Source organism: Suncus etruscus, chromosome 10 (genome assembly GCF_024139225.1).
Source record: "Suncus etruscus isolate mSunEtr1 chromosome 10, mSunEtr1.pri.cur, whole genome shotgun sequence".
Taxonomy (NCBI): Eukaryota; Metazoa; Chordata; class Mammalia; order Eulipotyphla; family Soricidae; genus Suncus; species Suncus etruscus.
Window position 1 is genome coordinate 93,464,885 of NC_064857.1, and position 15,518 is coordinate 93,480,402.

The 15,518-nt window shown below is 38.2% G+C and overlaps 1 protein-coding gene across 1 annotated transcript in view; it reads right to left on the bottom strand.

Annotated features, from left to right (window-relative positions):
• The window catches only part of SHC4 (SHC adaptor protein 4), a 139,832-nt gene that overhangs the window by 43,040 nt on the left and 81,274 nt on the right, over window positions 1-15,518 (bottom strand). The window contains exons 3-4 of the mRNA XM_049781444.1: window positions 14,109-14,172; window positions 7,788-7,907 (exon numbers count right to left, since the gene is read on the bottom strand). Of these exons, the coding sequence (XP_049637401.1) occupies window positions 7,788-7,907; window positions 14,109-14,172 (184 nt within the window). The remainder of the gene's footprint in view (window positions 1-7,787; window positions 7,908-14,108; window positions 14,173-15,518) is intronic.

Consider the following 15,518-nt stretch of genomic DNA (forward strand, 5'->3'; position numbering starts at 1 on the left):
GTTCTGGATTCCCCCAAAAGAATAAGCTAATCCAAAATGAAGTATGTATTATGTGTGCTGTATCTTAAATTGTGAACCTAAGACCATTCTGATATTTTGTTCGTACATGTATCTTGATCATTTATTAAACCGTGATCTATAAAGAAAATTCATTGTCCACCATTTTTAAGTCAAAAATTAAGATGTCCTGCGTATTCAGATTTAGATATTAAAATATATGTAAAGAACAAAAATCTATTTCTAACCACCTTGTATACTATAATAATTTTGTTTTACTTGCTCTCCGTTTCATTTAATCTCACAAGACTTTGGTGGAACTTCACATTGTAAGAACTCTTGAGTGAAAATTCTCAAGTCAAAGGAAAACCCATCTCTGAAAAAAGATTTTATGAATAATTTCACCATCAACCTTTAAAGGTTTCAAAACCTACCCAGGAATCCACCTCATTATATGGTTTCTCTCTGTCTCCTCCTCTATGCTTGTTACTGGTTATGCACCAGCATTCCAAGATAATAAAATTTCTTGTTCTGTGTATTTTGTTTGGCTAATAATATTGCATACATATTTTCCCCTGACTTCTGTTAAATTTTTTATATTAGTGTGTTGCTATAACTACTTTATTTTAAACACTTTTGGTAAGGGTAAGCATTCCAGTTTCAACACTCAATTTCAAAATTAATTTATGAAAAATGCAATGAATTCTAGAATTGCGAACCTAGGAAAACCTGCCCTATTGATGAGTATGTTGTTACGGTTATTTAAGATGCTAAAGTTTTATAAGAACATCTGAAGGCTGGGCCTAGTAAATCTATTACTAAGTTTAATGAATGAAAAGCTACAAGATACTTCTCCAATATGGCAGTAAAGGACACATCTCAAATAAGAGGACAACTCAGCTTTTTTTGTTATAATTATGTTCTAGTGAGGGAGATTTCTTTAAAATAAAAGTCAAGAATGACCATAATTGTTCCTTATAATCATTCAAATCCTAGAACAGTGTGGAGACTTGTTAGATGGGGAAAGGACTTGGCAGGAGGTAAAATACTGGCACATAAGCATCTATTCTTATGTCTCGCTTTTCATTGCATTTTCAAGCATAAATACAAAGCGGTAGTCAAATACAGTTGTGGAAAGTTATTATTTATGTGGTGTAAGTAAATAGTACTCTGGAAAAAAAAATAAGGGTTTAAATACACAGTAAATATTCAGATTGCATCTGCCTCCAGATCAAGATGCAAGGAAATAGTTTGTGAAAACCCGAGATCTACAAATGGGAGGTTTAATTCCCTTTTTAGGACTAGGAATGAGGGAGGGAGGAGAATAAAACTTTACTCACAGGTGTGAAGATGAAGGCTCTCAAAGTTAAACTAAGACAAATGTTTGGTTATTAGTTTGTTGCTTTTAGAAATAGTAATAATCCAAGAGAGTTCAGAAGTTAGTATTTATCCAGGGAGTTAAGGAAACATCTCAATGAACCTTTAGGAAAGTAAAAAACATTGGTATGTCTTTTCAATGTTAAGTAATCACAAACTGCAACTAGTCTCCCTGATTTATAGCTGAGCCCCGTTACGTCATTTCATAACTGGGTAAATTAAGCTCTACTTTGGAGTTCTAAGCTGCAAGTAGGGATAAGTGGATAGTTTAGAAATTGTGAGGATTAAATGAAAAGTGTGTGTGTGTGTGTGTGTTTGAAGAAAACCTGACTAAATAGCAAAATAAATCACAATAAAAGCCCAAGATTTCTTTTTTTCCATAGTGATAGCCTTTTTTCAAAGTGCCATGGTGAGAATGGGGACAGGGTTGGGGTGGGACAGGGAAATTCCATTCACCATTGTATCAGAAAGATATTGTTTATCTAGGCCCTGGGATTTTTCTCCCCAACGTGGAGGCTGAGTTGCACCATTAAACATTATACCATTATGAATTTGTTTTGTTGTTTCTGTTAGCTGGGCAATTTGCATTACCTGCTAAACCTGTATAGAAATTTGCTTATTATGAAGACTGAAGGATTTTTCTATTTCTGCCAGTTTTGCCTCGCCTCTTAGACCCTTCTCAATATAAGTAGCTATTAAAGTTGGCTGGGAGTGTGAGCTACTGAGACTAATTTTTATTTTGTTTTGTTCTCAACCCATAGTGTTCAGGGCTTATTGCTCATCCTGTACTTAAGGATCACTCCTGGCAGTGCTAAGGAGATCAAATTGAGAAGCAAGCATCTTAAGCTATCTAACTTCAGGACAAATATTTTTGCATAGGCCCTAAAATGCAATATTAAAATAGAGAATGGAAGTTTGTGGCTTGAATTTTTAAAGCACGGACTACACAGAAACTTCATTTCCAAAATGCGTTTTCCCATTTCAAAATATAGTAAGTTAAATATTGCAAGATGGCCAGGGAAGTAAATCAGGTTCAAACTAGCATGTGCCTCACATGTGTAAGGTCCTGGACTCTACAGAAAAAAGAAAGCAAGTATTTTGTGTTTATTATAATTTTGTTGTCTGCCCTAGAAGTCTGTGAGACATTTTCAAGGATTGACTTTATGGTTTTGATGTTCTTAGTGGCAAAGACAAATGTGAACCATCTGACCTAAAAATGCTCTCTCATTTGTGAATGTTTATAAATTTGAACTCACTTATGTTTTCAGTCCAAAGTATGTCTTAGAAATTAAATAGCAAAGGAGGACATTAGTATTTCTCTATATTTATCTCAGAACCTCAAAGGATAGCCTTAAAGAAATTCTTTGAGATTTTTGTTGTTGCTGTTGTTTGTTTTGGGGCTACACCCAGAAGTACTCAAGGATCATTCCTGGTGGAGCTCAGGGGACCATATGGGATTATAGGGATGAAACCCAGGTTGGATGCATCACAGGAAAACACCCTACCTCTTCATCCTCTTTTTTACTGAGATTTTCATTAATTAACCCCTTTTTCATGCAACATACATTAAGTCTCTTGTCTGCCACCTTTCTTTCTTTCTTGAATACCTTTTTGTGAAGAGATGCCTACGACTGTGGAAGGGACGATCATGAATGATAAATCTTTATTTAACATGCGCATCTCTGCATCATATTTCTTCAAGACCTGCCCAATAAATAGTTCAGATTTATTTCTAAAATCTGCCCTTGGGTTTGAGATGAAAGAAATCCCAACTTTTGTTCCTGTTCCTGTGCTAGCTGAGTCATGATAAGCATAAGCCATCCTGAACAAATAAAACACACTCTCCTCTCTCTCTCTCTCTCTCTCTCTCTCTCTCTCTCTCTCTCTCTCTCTCTCTCTCTCTCTCTCTCTCTCATTGCTGGCAGCAAAAGCTCCCCTGGCCAACACACTCTCCTCTCTCTCTCTCTCTCTCTCTCTCTCTCTCTCTCTCTCTCTCTCTCTCATTGCTGGCAGCAAAAGCTCCCCTGGCCAACACACTCTCCACACTCTCCTCCCTCTCTCTCTCTCTCTCTCTCTCTCTCTCTCTCTCTCTCTCTCTCTCTCTCTCTCTCATTGCTGGCAGCAAAAGCTCCCCTGGCCAACACACTCTCCTCTCTCTCTCTCTCTCTCTCTCTCTCTCTCTCTCTCTCTCTCTCTCTCTCTCTCTCTCTCTCTCTCTCTCTCTCTCTCTTATTGCTGGCAGCAAAAGCTCCCCTGGCCCACAGTTTCTACTTCTATGTGCTCTGAAAAAAATTATAGAAATATAACAATGCCACCTCTTAACTTCAGTGACCTGGAAAGGGCACTGAGGGAAGGATGGATGCTAAGAATAAACTTTTCCTCCAACCACACATGCCAATCCTATTTTTTTAAAGACCTCACTTACTTCAATTTTCCCTTGGGAAGTGACTATTTTTTAATTTAGTTTAATTTTATTGGGTTTAGGACCTCACTCAGCAATACTCAGGGCCTATTCCTGGCTCTGTGCTCAAAAGTGATTTCTGGAAATTCTAGAGGGGACCATATATAGTGTCAGTTTCAAACTGGGGTCAGCCAGTATGCAAGGCAAGTATGCTTAAGTTTGTGTGTGTGTGTGTGTGTGTGTGTGTGTGTGTGTGTTTTGGGTCACACCCGGCAGTGCTCAGGGGTTATTCCTGGCTCCAGGCTCAGAAATTGCTCCTGTCAGGCACAGGGGACCATATGGGACGCCAGGATTTGAACCGATGACCTTCTGCATGAAAGGCAAACACCTTACCTCCATGCTATCTCTCTGGCCCCTTAAGTTTTTAATGCTGATGAGCACCAACTCACGCTGATTTACTGACATTTTTTGAGTAGAAAGGGCCGTGCCCTTTCTATGTCATATCTCCAGAGCCACAGACCCACCAGGAAGAGCCAGGCCAGAACAGAGTATGGCCCAGGTGGCTCCCCAGATCCCTCTGACCTAACTCTGCCAGGAGTGGCCCCAGCTTCTTTCCCGTCCCTAGAATTTCCAGGTATGGCAAACAGAAAGAAATATTGATTCACTCTTATACTTGAAGACAATGCTAGTTTTATTTACTCTTCCTCTCCTACAAAACTCTGAAATCACCAAAGGATTTCTATGTCAACAAAATCTCACAACTAAAACCATCAGGGATTTCTGGTGCCAAATACATAAGTGAAACTAAAACTCAACTTTATAGCCATAAATGCCACAAAGGCATATTCACTAAGAGGCTGAATTGTTTACTTTCCACTCAGATTTGTCGTATTTTCCATGAACACACCCCAAATAGTCTGTAATTCAAATATCCATGGCATAATCACTTAAGGACTCTAGTAGACAAAATCTATTTATGATTTTTCCTTATGTTTTTATTTTGGAGTGCTTTATGGGGGGACTGTATTCCTGATGGTACTCAGAGCTGACTGCTGGCTTTGTACAGGGATTACAGGATTACTCCTGGGAACTAAAAATGATGCTGGAGATAAAACCTAGGGCAACTATATGCAAGGCAAATGTCTTTACCCACCTCAACTTACCCTTGAATTCGCATACTATCTCTGGCTAGGGATCTATTGGTGTGGTTTTGTTTATTTAACATATTTTTTTAAATGTACTCTAGTTTTCATATTATTGTTTTATATTTGCAATGCTTCACTCCAGCCTCTCTACCAAAGTAGACAAGGATCTATTTGAAGTTTTCAGCATTAAGCATTTCTCCACAGTGTTTTATAACATAGTAAGTGATATATCTTATTCTTCTGAATTTTCAACATCGTTTTTCAAATGTTCAAACTTTCAAAATAGCAAGAATATATTTTTAGAAAAACGTTATTGTTTACACTATTTACTTGTTATTAAAATTTTGTAATTTTATTTATTATAGTATGCTTTCTCTATTAAATAGTGAGTATATGAAAAGATTAACAAGAGTATTTGAGCAAATAGAGGACTAGAGTGATAGTACAGCTGTTAGGGCACTAGCCTTGCATGTAGCCAATGCGGGTTTGAAACCCATCATCCCATATGATACCCTACACCCTGTCAGGAGTAACAAATGAGCATCATCAGATGTGGCCCAAAAACAAACCAAAAAATAAAAAAATGTTTGAGTGAATATTAATAAGTTCCAATTAACAGACACTATATTTACATTTATTACTTTACTTCATCCTCTAAATAATCCATTGAGATAAATACCTTCCTCTCAAAATAAACCTATGAATAGATATTAGAATGTTCATTTCAATTTATGAGGAAAATTGAGTAGTAAGGTATATTCAAAATAGTAAGGTTATTAGTTATTTGCTTATTAGTTGCAAAGCCAAGATTTCAGTCTATATGTGACCTCAAAGCTTATTACTGTTTTATCATTACCAACTGATTAAACCTTCAGTAATTCATTGAATAACAATACAGGAAAGGCAAGTATTACAACTAAACACTAGGGAAAATAATACCTCCTGATATATTTAAACCTGACATAAGAAATTCCATTTCAAAAGTAAAAAGATTTTTTTAAAGTATGCTAATTTAAGGTACACATTTAGGCCTATGCAACAATTTTTTTTTTTTTGATTTTTGATTCACACCTAGTGGCGCTCAGGGATTACTCCTGGCTCTGTGCTCAGAAATCACTCCTGGCAGGCTCGGGGGGACCATATGGGATGCCGGAATTCAAACCATCGTCCGTCCGTCCCGGATTTGCTGCGTGGAAGGGAAATGCCTTACCACTGTGCTAACTCTCTGGCCCAACAATATTACTCTTTTGTGCTGAGGGGAGTCACATTCAGTCATGCTCAGGGGCTTACTCCTGGCTCTACATTCAGGGATAACTTCATTTTTATTAAACTTTATTTATTTATTGGTTGGTTGATTGTTTTTTGGGCCACACCCAGTGGTACTCAGGATTTACTCCTAGCTCTGCACTCAGAAATCGTCCCTGACAGGCTGGAGGAACCATATGGGATGCTGGGAATCAAACTGGGTCCCTCTTCGGTCGGCCACATCCAAGGCATGCCCTACCACTGTGCTATCTGGTCCCATAGGGTTAACTCCTGGAAGTGCTGGTAGACCTATTATGGTGCTAGGAACCAATTCCAGGTCAACTATGTGCAAAGTAAGCACTTTGCCCACTACTATCTCTTTTAGCCCAATGCCTTATATTTTTTAAATTTGCCTTGGCAATGCTGGTGTTGGATTTTTGAGGGTTCGGTTTGGTCTGATTTAGTTGTTTTTTTTTTTTGTTTTTGTTTTTGTTTTTTTGGTTTTTGGGTCACACCCGGCGTGGCTCAGAGGTTACTCCTGGCTGTCTGCTCAGAAATAGCTCCTGGCGGGGCCGGGCGGTGGCGCTGGAGGTAAGGTAAGCCTTACCTGCGCTAGCCTAGGAGATGGACCGCGGTTCGATCCCCCGGCGTCCCATATGGTCCCCCAAGCCAGGAGCGACTTCTGAGCGCATAGCCAGGAGTAATCCCTGAGCGTCACCGGGTGTGGCCCAAAAACCAAAAAAAAAAAAAAAAAAAAAAAAAAAAGAAATAGCTCCTGGCAGGCACGGGGGACTATATGGGACACCAGGATTCGAACCAACCACCTTTAGTCTTGGATCGGCTACTTGCAAGGCAAACGCCGCTGTGCTATCTCTCCGGGCCCCTGATTTAGTTTTGACTCCACCCCTTGCAGTGCTCAGGGTTTATTCCTGCTCTATATGAAGGGATCACTCTTGGTGCTTCTTTGGGGAACCAAATGGGGGTTCTGGGTATTGAACCTGGGTCAGCCACTTGCAAGGCAAGTAAGTGCCTTACCTACTGTACTATTGCTTCAGAATCCAGAAATGTTGTTTTTCTTTAAAGAAATTAGGTTACAATAAAAACTCGAGCATTCATTGCATTATGACTCATCAAAGAAAGAAAAATTACGTTTATACTAACGTTTTTTTGCTAGGATAAAGAGTTGTAAGAAACGAATAGTTGGAAGAAAATGTTTGCTACTTAAAACTTCAGTTAGCTAGGACACGAGCTTTAATATTACTACTACTTCCTCTTTTTTGCATCTGTCTAACACAATATTTTAATTATACAAACAAAATTACATTCCATTTGATAAGGGTCAGCAAAATGTCAATGATATGAATTACCAGATGGTATTTACTATGTTTCTTTGCACCTAATATCTATTACAAAACCAATTTGGTAAGAGCAAGTGTGCAGACAGTCAAATGTCCCTGTGATTATTAGTAATGCTGTTTGTTGTCCTAATTATTGTTATACATAAATCTTTGATGGAATTTTCCCTGTGTCTTAATAAATTAAGTATCTGTTCTGCTTATTATGCCCAGGTTCCTGCAGAAAATAGATAATATGCAAACTATGAATGAAATTTATTACCTTACCTGTTCATTCTCAAGACTCATCAATGTGAGGCTACACGTTGAAATGGTCAGTTTTATATTCATTCCCGAAAACTGAAGATTACTTTTTCCAAGAACTGTTGATTGGAATTTAACTGGCGGCTTAAAAAAAAAACACTTCAGGTTATGAACTTTGTTACAAAATAAAATTTTAATAGTTTAATATTAAAAGTGCTTTTCCTCTATAAAAATCAAATGTGATGGAATATCTTAAATTAAAACTTTCATTTAATTGGAATGCAGTAAATTATTCACTTAGTAGAAGAAATTGAATTCTAAGAACTTTCTCATATATTCCCTACTTCCCAAGAGTTGGGAGTAGGGAAATAATCTGCATAAAAGAATTTCCTCTGAGAGTTTGGACTATTGAACTCTTGAGTCCTTTTGAACTCCACAAGGCTAAACAAAATTGCCATATAGATTCCTTATGATAACTCAAAGAGAATAAAATATACAATATACCAAAATGTACAGAATTCAGTGAAAGCAATGCTCACAGGAAATGTTAGCTGTGAACACACTAAAAAGAGAAAATATATCTAAGCCAAAGTCAACAACAATGGAATCAACAAACCCAAACTCTAATAATCTGAACTATAAATGGGCCTGTTTTGCTGAGGGGCAAGGGTGATGGCTGGAATACATTCTGGGAACCTGGTGAAGGGAGGTCGACACTGGTGGTAGGATTGGCCTTGATTCATTACATGTCTGAAACCCAATTATGAAGGACTTTGTAAATCACAACGGGTTCAATAAAATTTAAAAGAAAAAAAATTCAACTTAACCAAATTTTACAACTTCAGGAACTCAGAAATGAAGAACAAATTAAATCCTGGTGGCCAAAAGGGAAAAAAAAAATTCATAAAAATTAGAGTAGAGGTTAGAAAAACAGAGAAAACAAAACCATAGAGCCTGCTTTGATCAGCATAATTAACAAGTTTAAAGCTACCGTATTTTCCAGTGTATAAGACGACTTTTGAAACAAAAAAAAGTCAACCAAAAATCAGGGGTCGTCTTGTACGCAGAGTTACGCATGTTATACACCGAAAAATATTTCAATATGCTGCTAAACGAAAATTGTCTGAATATTGCCACAAAACGAATTTTCCAACTCGATCCTGCACCAATCACTGCCAGGCTGCTCAGACCGCCTCTCTAACTCAGTCAATCCAAGCAGGCTTTTTATGCATGCAAATTAGACAATGTTCTAGACCCGAATCTACACTGTAAACAGCCTGCTCAGATTGGCCAGAGTCAGAGAGGAAGTCTATGACAGTAGAACCTTTGAACCTTTGCTTGTTGTGATTGGCTCACTGTGGGACATACAGTTGCAGCACAGGAACGTTCTGTCTGATACAGCGAATATAGGCCTAAACCTATGTTTTAACTGCAAAATTAGGGGGTCGTTTTATAACGTCCGGTAGTCTTATATACCGGAAAATACAGTAAATAGGGCAAAGAAAAGACTCAACTTACTAAAATCAGAAATGAAAGTGAGGTCATTATTACCAATTCAATAGGGAATGATAAGAAATATTATATAAGAATATAAAAATTAGGGGCCGGGTAGGTGGCGCTGGAGGTAAGGTGTCTGCCTTGCAAGCGCTAGCCAAGGAAGGACCTCGGTTCGATCCCCCGGTGTCCCATATGGTCCCCCCAAGCCAGGGGTGATTTCTGAGCGCATAGCCAGGAGTAACCCCTGAGCGTCAAACGGGTGTGGCCCAAAAAAAAAAAAAAAAAAAAAAAAAAGAATATAAAAATTAGGGCCGGAGCGGTAGCTTATTGGTAGGGTGTTTGCCTTGCACATAGCTGGCCCAGGACAAACCTCAGTTCAATCCCTCGTGTCTCATATGGCCCCCCCAAGACAGGAGCGATTTCTGAGCACAGACCCAGGAGTAACCCCTGAACATCTCCAGGTGTGGCCCCAAAACCAAAACCAAACAAAAATTATAAAAATTATAATAAAAATAAAGAGAATTATAAGAGAAGATTAAGTACAAATTATGCACCAACTTATTGGAATCCTTAAGTGAAATAGACAAATTTCTGGAAACATAACTTCTACTAAGACTAAACATAAAGAAATTTATGTTAAAAAAACGAGGATAGGCCTATAACTAATCAAAAACCAAACAAAAATAATCAGTGTTAGCAAGAACATGGAGAAATCTAAACTCTTATATACTGATTGCAAAATGAGTGATAGTATAATCACTATGGAAAATAGTATGGCAGGGCCTCAAAATTTTTTACTTGGCCCTTCACTAGCATCAGGAACCAACCTTCCCCCAGGAAAGTGCCTAATACCACTCTGCAGAAGACTCTCCACCCTTTGACCTGTGCAAAAACCAAGATCTCTAATTAAGAAGACTATCCTTGACAACCATAACTGGAGCAGAACATTTCCTGGCACCATAAAAAACAAAACAAAGCAAAAACCAAAACCTGAGGTTTTGCCAATGAGCATGGCTGTAGACTATAGTTGATCCCAATGCAGTGGCTTCAATGATGGAGAAACCCTTTATCTCCTAAGCCAAGGGAATTTCCTTTCTAATTTTCCCAATTACTGTGCCTATGCAGAAAAAAAAAAAAAAACCTTGCCCTACCAGCCCCCCTCCTTTTTTCTCTCTTTTTTTTTCCTTTTTTAATTTGGTGTGGGATTTTTTCTTTTTCTTTTTCTTTCTCTCTTCTTTTAAATTTAAATTCATAGCTTCTATGAATTTAGAAGGGGCTCATCGCTGCTTTTTTTTTTTTTTTTCCTTTTTCAACAGAACCATAGAACACGAATCAAATTGGTCTGCTTCATAAATTGAGGGAATAAAAAGTAAATGGTACCAAGGTCAAGAAATCTCATGAACACTGAATGGAAATTAAAATAAAAAATCAGCCCTAAATACCTAACCTGAAGTCAAGGACAATAGAATCAAGAAACCCAAACTATAACAAGTTAGAAACAAAAGGGATTAGTTTTACACTAGCAGTCTGAGGGGCTAAGGGTGGAGACAGGGAAGCATGCTGGGACAGGGGTGGAGGAAGATCAACACTGGTGGTGAGAATTGCCCTAATTCACTGTCACTAAGTACCTTAAATATAACTGTGTAAGACTTGTAATTGACATTGATCTCAATAAAAATTATTTTTAAAATATATTCTTTTACAAATGACGAGCCAAATTTTTTCATTTGGTCTTTTTATCCTCCTCAAAAATTTTTAAATAGAATTAACATACGACCCAGTAATTCTATTCCTTATTCTATACCCTAAAGATCTGAAGGCAAGACTGTATCAGACATGTGTACATCCATGTTTTATATGGAGTGAAATACAACAGGAATACACATACTCTGTGATTCCACTTATATGAGGTACTATCAATGGAAAATAGAATGATGTTACAGGGGATGAAGAGAGGGTCCAGGGTGACCTACTGGTAAATGGATAGAGTGTTTCATTTTCCCCAACAAAATGATTTCAGGTGATGGGTGGATAGGTGGATGGTGGTGGTGGTTGCTCATCTATATGAACAGTACACTTGGTAGATTTGTGCTTGTATATCTTTATATGTTTTGTTTTGTTTGGTTTTTTGGGCCACACCTGTTTGATGCTCAGGGGTTACTCCTGGCTAAGTGCTCAGAAATTGCCCCTGGCTTGGGGGGACCATATGGGACGCCGGGGGGTCCAACCACGGTCCTTCCTTGGCTAGCGCTTGCAAGGCAGACACCTTACCTCTAGCGCCACCTCGCCAGCCCCTCTTTATCTGTTTTTTAACTGGGAAAATGTCTAAGACTATTAGAAGACTCCCTATTAAGCCGAAGTACTCAGTAAATGCTGACTACCAATGGAAATTAATTTTAAAACACGCCTCTTTGAGGGAGGAATGTATACTGGTGAGGGGGGTGATATGCAAATTATGTATACTAGATCATGATAAACAGGCTAACAGTATTGTAAACCACAGAACCTCAACCAATAAAAATAAGTTTAAAAGTTTCACCCCTGGAGGAGGGAGATCTAGGACATTGGTGATGGGAATGTTGCATTGGTGAAGGGGGTGTTCTTTGCATGACTGAAACCCAACTACAATAATATTTATAATCAAGCTGTTTAAATAAAGATATATAAAATAAAAAATGTCTCACCCCCTTTTACAATCTTCACAGTTAATTATTCTGGAGCAATGATAACCTGATTTGTTTTGCTTGGCTTTATGTGGACTTCATAGTCCTGAAATGAGACTAGGCTTCAAATAAATGAGCCTGCCTGATAGAATATTCTAGGCAAATTTTTCTATTTTTAGAGGCTATAAGAAGCAGGGGAAAAAAACTAGAGGTTTATTGAGGATCAAGTTTTCTATTAAAGAAATGAATAGAAACAAATGTGAACCTTATTCAAGACCATACACCAGAAATTTTCATACCAGGTGGCTTAGATCAGTCATCATGGGAGCTCAATTTATGCAAAACAGAGTGATATTATTTCATACAAGTGTTTTATCACTATATTTTTAACTAGTACCAGCATTAATTTTGCTTAAAAGGATTGTTTATTTTTAAATTGAATCACCATAAGATAAAGAGTTAAAAAGTTGTTGATAATTGAGTTTCAGTCATTCAATGTACCAAAACCTATCTCTTTACCAGTATTCATTTCCCATCATCACTTTCCTTGTTGCCCTTCCTCCTAGCCTACAGTACCTTTCTCTTTTTTTTTTTTTTTTTTTTTTTTTGGTTTTTGGGCCACACCCGGCGGTGCTCAGGGGTTATTCCTGGCTGTCTGCTCAGAAATAGCTCCTGGCAGGCACGGGGGACCATATGGGACACCGGGATCCGAACCAACCACCTTTGGTCCTGGATCGGCTGCTTGCAAGGCAAACACCGCTGTGCTATCTCTCCGGGCCCACCTTTCTCTTTTTTTTTCCTTTTATGTACTGTGGTTAGTAATACTGTTACTTATAGTTTGCGATTTTTTACTTACTTAAAGGGTATCATGCATAGCACTTTACTTCCTTTCAGCACCCAGTTCTTGTCCAGCGTGATCATTTCCAACTATTATTGTTATTATTGTCAAGTTTTTATGCTTTTTCAAATGAGGCAGGACGGTAGGGAAGTAGAATACTAAGTCAAAAGTCAGAAGATATGATTTGCACAGATCTTCATCGCCTTAGTGACTCAGGCCAAATTATCTCTCCTCTGAGTCATAATTCGTAACTTGTGAAAGGATATGATGAAACTGGAAGATGGCTAAAAATTTCTTCCCTATTTTTTGGGGGGATTTTTGTTCATTTGTTTCTTTGTTTTTGGGCCACACTCGGCAGTGTTCAGGCGTTACTCCTAGCTCTGCTTTCAGAAATTGCTCCTGGTAGGCTTGTAGGGCCATATGGGATGCTGGGGATCAAACCTAGGTCTGTTTCAGGTCATCTGCATTCAAGGCAAATGCCCTACTTCTTTACTATCATTCTGGCCCTCCTTCCCTATTTTAAGAGCTTTTAGACTTTTCAAATAATCTAACTATTCTAAGGTTAATTCATTCATTTCTTTTAATTTTTACACAACTATATAAAGTCTATTTTCTTTTCATTTATGTATAAGGAAATTAGTATTCCAAGAGTGGGTGGCAGAGGCAGGGTTTAAATCCAACTCTAGGGGCTGGAGCGATAGCACTGCAATAGGGCATTTGCCTTGCATGTGGCTGACCCAGGACGGACTTGGGTTCAATCTCCAGGAGACAGGAACAATTTCTGAGCACAGAACCAGGAGTAACCCCTGAGCATCACCGGGTTTAGTCCAAAAAAAAAAAAAATCCAACTCTACAAAATATCAAATGTGCTTTGTTTCAGCATGAAAAGTCCCTTCCATCATGAATGACTGGCTTAACTCCACCAGGATTTATGGTCTGAAAATAAGTCAGGGAATCTATATGAAGTCTATATAGGTTAAAACACAGAATACATACATTACAAGTTTAAAATAGTGAAGTACCAAACTGGCTAACTGGCTCAGCAACTTTACATTACAGAAGCAAGAGTCTCAGAATCTTTTGATACTACATTCTAAGGGGAGAATACCCAGATTTGAAGCCAGAGACTTTCTTCACACTTACTCTCTGAGCACCTCATTCAGGCAGTGTCAGTTCAATCAACAGAAATAGGAGGACAAGAGGCACAATGGAAGTAGCTCTGCTAGCATACCAAGAAATAAATGCTGGATTTGGACCTTGAATCACATGGTGGAAAGAATGAACCACCATTCTGATACTCTTCCCTATATTTAAGAAAACATAAAACAAGATCATGCCAATAGTTACCTTTCGCTTTTTAGCTGCTCCAGTGGCCCCAGGAACGGCTTCACACAAGCGACTTATTGCATCTCTACAGAACAAAAAGCATAAAATGACTTAATCCACTCACCAGCACACTGTAAATGTTTCACACACAACTGGCATCAAGAGGTACACATGACTGACAGACCAACCTTTCTCTTGCCCCCTTTTCTTTGCTCTGTGTGTGTGTGTGTGTGTGTGTGTGTGTGTGTGTGTGTGTGTGTGTACTTTATTGTCTGGGAATATTTGGACTTTTATCTTTAGTAAAAGCCTCTGTTATGAATAACAAGCTTCCTAGTAACAGACAATCAAATGCAAAAGAAGCTGACCCTGGAGGAAGTTTAAAAGGATGAAGAAAGAAACTTGAGGTGGCCTCAAATGGAACCTTATTGACCAACTTACTGCTAACAAGCCATTGAGCGTCCGTGTCATTTCACAGAAGAAAAGAAAATCAATAACAAATTTCCTCTTTCACTTATTTTTCTGCCTGTGCTATAGATTGCACTTCCTGAGAGAAAGGCATCCCCGAAGCAAGTCGTTGTGCCTTAATGGAAGTGGTGAACGAACTGGCGCCCTCCTCTCCTGAAATGTAGTTATAACTAAGAGCTTTTGTCTCGGAGATGCCGAGTATTCAGACCTCCTCATCCTCTCACACATTCACTCCCTGTAATGTGAACCTCCCCCTCGTGGCTTTCAATGTTTGTACTAAACTTTTCACAAAGCAAGTGGAAGTATCTCAGTTCTTTCCGGTATCCCTTGGGGAGCAGTGCTTAAATTAGTAAACTGCATTAGTGTATATATGCATGTGCCACGTCATATCACAGTCTTTATATGTATTATATTTAATCAGAATGATGTTTATGAGATGTTTTCATTTCAAAAATGCAGAATAGACAGAACTTCAAAGAGTGGTGGTACTGAGGTGTAGTTTTGCCTAAACACATATACGTTTTTGTGCTGTGTTAGACCCTTGGCTTTTTCTGGCACTAAGAGCAAAACATATTCTCAATGCTTTTTTATAAGACATTTGGGAAAAAATAGCAAATATAGTGTGGAAGTCCTCAGTCCTACCCTGCTGTCTTTAGGGGATGAATCACTATGCTTTTATAGAAGTGAATGATGAAAATTGAACCCGGAGACAATGAGGTGGCTTCATAAAGTCTATCAGGCCTAAGGAATGAAGATAATAGCTCAGAAGCCTACAGCACCTGCCAGCTATATAATATCTCAGATAAAATCTTTAGGAACACTATGATGTGGGTATTTAATAAGATCGAAGAAACAATAGTACAGATACAAGAAATATGCACTAATTTCTAAAGAGAAAACTACAAAAAGAAGTGATGGAACTGAAGAATATGGTAGGTGAAATAAAAAAACTCAATGGGGGGCAAG